The following is a 6,414-nucleotide window of genomic DNA, read 5'->3' as shown; positions in this document are numbered from 1 at the left end:
GGTGGCCATAGTATTGGAGCTTCAGCTTCAGCAGCAGTCCTTCAGATTAGATTTGACTGTGAACTACTGAACTGCTTTTGAACTGTGGTGTTGAAGAAGACTCTTGAGAGTCCCTTGGACTGCAACGAGATCCAACCAGTCCATTCTAAAGGAGATCAGTCCTGGGGGTTCTTTGGAAGGAATGATGCTGAAGCTGAAACTCCAGTACTTTGGCCACCTCATGCAAAGAGTTGACTCATTGGAAAAGACTCTGAGGCTGGGAAGGATTGGGGACAGGAGGAGAAGGGGACGACAGAGGATGAGATGGCTGGATGGCATCACTGACTCGATGGATGTGAGTTTGAGTGAACTCTGGGAGTTGGTGATGGACAGGGAGGCCTGGTGTGCTGCAATTCATAGGGTTGCAAAGAGTCGGACACGACTGAGGGACTGAATTGAACTGAACTGACTGAACTACTGACAAAAGATTAGAAGTCAGGAGGAAAGAAGGTAAGGGTTATTCATTTCTGTGAGGCTCCTTCTCCAAAACTTTGGATTGACAATGGCTGCCATTTTCTCAGTTTATAGCTCTTGCTGGGTGGACTTCTACAACTCTTAAGACATTTGGGGTTGCAGGAACTACTATCTCTCTATGCTCCTTCAAACCTAGAGGTTCTAATACTGGCTTCTCAGTTGCTAGCCTCTGGGTACTTCATCATCGTTTGGTTTCTCTTCATTATTTTCACATTTTAGTCTCCTCATTAAATGATATTCCATCATTCTTTTAAAGTGTGCCATCAGCTTTTGGTTGGACTCTGACTAATACATTGGTAGTGGGGAATAGGAGAAACTTTAAGGTAGTACTAGGAGGATGGGATAAACTTCTGGAGAGAGATCGGAAGAGAAGGGTTTCAAAGCTTTTTATGGCGTTCTATGAATATAACATGACTTTTGTATGTGAATGACTCTAATACCGTCTTAAATTGCTTCTTAATTATTTAGTTGAGTTCCTGTTTCTTTGCATACACAACCAGGATTGAACAGGGCCAAGCAATATCTGGGATTTATATTACTAGAAGATACTACTAGTATCCATCTGGATTGATTATATCATACTAGAACATTTCGCTCATGGCATTAGGAATATCCCAACCCAGTGCACATACTAAGTTTCTATTGAAATTCAATGCACTGCTATGGTGTGTAATTCATTTTTATTGTCAAATAGAACAACATTGTTTAACTTTTTGATATTTCCTTTTATTATGAAACAGAAATTGGGGAAAGCCCAATAATTTCTTCAGGAACAAGTAATTCAGTTCATATTGTTACATATAGATTCAGATTGTTATGTTTAAACGTAAATAACTCTAAAAGTGGACATGAGGCAGCTGACTGTTGTCCATCACTGTAACATTTTATATATCTGAGAATTCAGATCTCACATAGAATTATCTGCCTCAGAGGGATCCATTACTGGCCCACGACAAATAGGACAGGTTGTGTGCTTAGACAGCCAGTGATCAATGCAGTGATCATGATACTCATGAGAGCAAGGTAGGATGCGTAGTGTGTTGCCTGTGGTGTACTCTGTGATACAAATGCTACAGGCTTTAAATGCCTCATTCTCTCCAAAATATCTTAAAGCCAAGTTGTCAATCTGTGCTTTGGTAAGTCCTGTTGGTTCGTATGGGTCACCTTCATTTAGTAGGAAAAACTGATCAAGATGAAGGGAGGGCCAAGAGTCACTATCATCAAATATTATTGGGGACATTTGTCTACCTTCTTGCCTGGTCTCTGATAAGCCTGCTGATAACCTTCTTTCTTCACTGTCTTCAAACATCAGTGAGCTAATTTCTGAATCTTCATCACTTGAGCTAGAACTGGACAGAGGACTAGTATGGTAGCTAGATATATAATTGGGGATTGAACCTGAAATCAGTGTGAAACTTGAATCAGGATCATATCTAGCATTTGAAGCAGAAGTAGGTCTACTACTACTACCACTAGGTCCATGTCTTTCATTTGGTGACTCTGTTCTTTTCATGTTTTCACTTGGAGGTGAGACACTATGCTCTAAATTCCTGCCACTGTCCATAAGATTACTTGAGTTACTAAATCCTGTCATTGTCTGCCATAATGTACTCTGAGTTGGAACAGATGTTGTATCACTTAAACTAGTATTTAAAATTCTATGAATGGGATTTCTGATGGTATTGACATAAGCACTCTCATTGGCCTCATCAGAATGTGAAAACATTGGCTTCAGTTCTTCTTGCTCACTTTCTGAAGTGGTAGTGTTGTTTGGTGAGTCAGATGTTAACTGAGTTCTACTAATTCTGCTGTCTCTCTGAGAACATGCTTGACAATGAACTGGTCCTACTTCAAGATTGAAAGGTGTGGTTGGATTTGTTTCCCTCACTTCCCAAGATTCAGTACTGCACGTTGTGTCTGAATAACATTCTCCATGAACAGCATTACTAGTTTCAGAAGTTTCAATAAGACCCCTATTTTGCAACTCATGTCCAGGCATTTGCTGTCTCAATGTTTCTTCATGCCCAGTTCTAGAAAAGTTATCATTCTCACTTATGAGAGGTTGTTTAAAAGTCTGAGATGGTGTATCTTCATTAATTCTTTGAAAAATTTCCCACAGTGAATGTGGAGGTGACCAACTGTCATTCCTTGCTCTGGTTCTCCGATAGACTGGGCTCATACTTTTTGCCCTTCTCTGACTTCTTGTCGGTGGGACTTCCATTAATGTTTCCGTTGCATCTTGTTCTGATGTAGATGGTCTTGTAAGTAGTGACTCAGATTGTGGATTTTCCACTTGCCTTTGGCTGTCTTCCGTATCTTCTCTTCTGGAAAGTTTTGCAGATGCTACACATTCATTCTCTGGATTTGAGTTTTCGTCATCAAGGTCAAGATTTATTTCTAAGCTGAATCTGAGCTCATCACTGTTAGCACTAATTTGGCTCTCTTCTCTCCAAGACTGATTTTCTTTTTGTTCACTTGTCACATTTTCAGTTTGTCCGAAAGTGGTAAGCCAGTCTAGTGGAGAATCATCACTAGACAGATTATCTGAAGCATCTCTTCTATCTGTTAATTAAAAAAAGGAGGGGGAGAGGGGCCATAAAAGAACTACCAAAAATGGAACCATCATAAAACAGCACTCTGAAACTTTGTTTAAAAAGCAAACAAAAATGAGAACTTAAACACTCAGATGTTTTCAACTGATTTCACATTTACAGAGTTAATATTTTAAAAGCTTTATTATCTAGATTTATTAGTAAAGGCAGGGAAGTTTCAATTCCATCTGAAAAAGAGTACACTACTCCTAGATAAATTTAGAGTCTGTTTTTCAATATTACATCATAAACACAGCCCACTGTGGGAGGACTGTCAAGAGACAACAGTTTTTTTCAGTCAAAACACCAAAGCAGTTAAACCAGGTAAACACCAGTTAAGGTACAGTGCTAGTATTTTAATTCAATTGGTATTATTGTCTAATTCTCATTAGTCTCCAATATTACTGCTCCTAGGCTGTTATATGCTTTTAATAATGTATAAGTTGTTTTAAAATACAAGATTATTGCCCCAATATAAACAAAGTTTATAGGTTTAAAAGTATTTGAATTTTGAATACTTCTTAATATTACCAAGATTTTTAATTGGCATTAAGCTTAAAGTCAGATCAAATGAATAGACTGAACCTAGTGTGGCACATATAAGACCATATTCCAGAACCAAAGTATTATAGTATCCTCTTCATTCGATAGTAAAATCCTCTATTTTACACTGAGAGAGAAGGCACTAGATCTAAGGTTCCAGCAGGGTTTCTCAGCCTTAGAACTATTTACATTTTGGCACTGGGCAATTCTTATTTTGGGGCACTACCCTGTGCATTGTGTCATATTTGGCAGCATCCCTGGCCTCTGCCCACTAGATGCTAGTAACACCCATGCCTCCCTCTGTGACAACCAAAAACATCTCCAGCTATTGTCAAATGTCCCTTGGGGTGGGGGAGAGCAAAACTGTCCCCAGTTGAGAACTACTTGATTAGAATATAAAATATTTCTTTTTGCCTTTTTTTTTTTTTTTTAACACATCTATATGGATAGAGAGGGTTTCCCTCATAACTCAGTTGGTAAAGAATCTGCCTGCAATGCAGGAGACCCCCGTTCAGTTCAGGAAGATCCACACTGGAGAACGGATAGGCTACCCACTCCAGTATTCTTTGGCTTCCCTTGTGGCTCAACTGGTAAAGAATACGCCTACAAAGCGGGAGACCTGGGTTCCATCCCTGGGTTGGGAAGATCCCCTCCACTCCAGTATTCTGGCCTGGAGAATTCCATGGACTGTATAGTCCATGGGGTTGCAGAGTCTGACACGACTGAGCGACTTTCACTTTCATAGAGAATATAATTTGGGACATAGGAGGGACTTTCCATTGAGGTACAAAACCATAAAGCAAACAAAAACCAACGGTCTACTTCACACTGTTTCCCAATTAAAACAATCCAAATGTGAATCAGGAAAAAACAAACAAACAAACAAAAAAACCCTACTCTGGCCTTCTCACCGTAAACCAAGTAAATGTCAGTTCTTTTTTTATGAGAAGTTCCTTACCAAGTAATTTATGCCACTTCTGTATATTTACTATTTACTATTATGAAGTGATTATTTAATACTATAAAGTTGCTTTCTCATCCCATCCTATTCCCCCCAAAGAGAAATATACCTGTATTTTCATCTGAGTTTTGTGGTAGGTTTTCTTTCATTAATTGAAGCCTCTGCCGCAACTCTTCTTCGGTACTTTCACCTAGGGGGCCGAGCAAATTGTTGTCCATAAGTATGTAATCTTCTGCACTCAGATCACTTGCGAATCCGAAGTAATCATCTTCTCGAGCCAATCGGTCCTTCTGACCTCTGTGTCGGACCGAAACTCTGTCTTCTTCATCGTCAGAATCTGAGCTTTCCATCTCGATGAACAACTGAAAAATTATCTGAATTTCATGACATACTGCTGAAACGCAAAAGCCGCTGTCAGGTAGTCTTCAGCTTCTGCTTCCGCCCGGGAGTGACCAGAACACGCTCAGTCAGATAACCGTCCGCCTGGGTTTCCCGCTGCTCCGCTACTCCACTATTGCATCTCAGCTCCATAGCCTCTGGTGAGGCAATAATTGTCTGTACCTCATAACTTGCTTAGACGTTGCCTAGGCATCCATTGTCTTCCTTATGTAACTGAGTAGGTTGGGTTTCATTTCATTCAAAAGCAGCCAATATTTCTGAGGGTTTATAATGTACCAAGCACCATCCTTCACCGTCTGCCCCACCACCACCACCTCCACCCCTCCCCTGCCCCCGCAGACTATTCTCAGGCTTTCAGAAAGCTTTTTCATTCGCTACATTTAATACAACAACCTGCTTCAAAATGCCATGCCAAAGTCAGCCTCATTAAATGTAGCATTTCTCATTTTTAGGGACCGAGGGACCGCTGCCTTTTCTCCTCGTGAATTCCTCAGATCGTAGACTCTCACTAAGAAAGTAGTTCACAATTTTTGATAATTCCGCAGGGTCTTAGTTGAATCTCTTCAGTGTGTCCTCTCCCTTTTAACTCTTAATGGCTTCGTCTTGATTATACGACCCCTCAATCCTGTTTCAAACAAACAGAAAACACCAAAACTTGGGCAGGCTTTTCTGTTCATCCAGGGAATTTCTTCTCCACAGAAGCATTCGGTTTCGTTTTTGTCCTTGTGTCTCTTGCAAACGAAACTAGTCAGACTATCACAGGAACTTTGAAAAATGGATCTGTCTGTGATATTTTACCTGTGGTAATGAGTACCAACTTTGCTGATTTTGCTCCATGTGTCTTAGTGCAACCCGTATGGCTGTGTTTATTGGTGAAAATAAACCAACGCTTATTTGTAATGCTACCTGAAGGAGACCTCTGCGATTTTCTGGACTCGTCAATACTACCAGCCCCACTTAACACGTGTTTGAAAGTTTTTCATTCAAATTATTCATGTAAAGACAAGATTTGGCTACTGAATTTGAGATTATTTAATTTGACTTATTTAATAATTAGTCCATCCAACATAAACTGGGTCAGTTATTGTCCTAGCTCTAGAGATATGTCAATTGTTGGAGCAGTTTGTACTCCCAAGTTAGTGGGAAACACCATCTAAAAACTATCACAATACAATATATTTTAGAATAGATTTATATATGCCTTATTGTATAAGTACAGAGGATTGTGCAACAATTATTTATTGGCATTTCACAGAGGTAATATATTTAAATCTGAATCTTTAAATATGCTTATTAGTTTCTATAGATGGAAAATGGCAGTTATGTGCTGGTAGAGAAAAGCTCTGTCAGAAAAAGTAGACTTGAAAGACCTTGGCTTATTTGAGCAACTGTGGCCACAATTTTGGG

At 39.6% G+C, this 6,414-nt stretch overlaps 1 protein-coding gene across 1 annotated transcript; it reads right to left on the bottom strand.

Annotated features, from left to right (window-relative positions):
* Positions 1-1,420: 1,420 nt before the first annotated feature.
* LOC113888007 (E3 ubiquitin-protein ligase RLIM-like) lies at positions 1,421-4,958 on the bottom strand. Its single transcript, XM_027535371.1, has 2 exons — positions 4,718-4,958; positions 1,421-3,075 (listed from the first exon to the last, which is right to left on the bottom strand). The coding sequence occupies exons 1-2, from the start codon at positions 4,956-4,958 to the stop codon at positions 1,421-1,423; spliced, it is 1,896 nt and encodes a 631-aa protein (XP_027391172.1).
* Between the last annotated feature and the right edge of the window lie 1,456 nt (positions 4,959-6,414).

The sequence above is a fragment of the Bos indicus x Bos taurus genome, chromosome X, assembly GCF_003369695.1.
Source record: "Bos indicus x Bos taurus breed Angus x Brahman F1 hybrid chromosome X, Bos_hybrid_MaternalHap_v2.0, whole genome shotgun sequence".
Taxonomy (NCBI): Eukaryota; Metazoa; Chordata; class Mammalia; order Artiodactyla; family Bovidae; genus Bos; species Bos indicus x Bos taurus.
The sequence above is the reverse complement of the archived record's forward strand: the minus strand, read 5'-3'. Positions and strand labels throughout refer to the sequence as shown.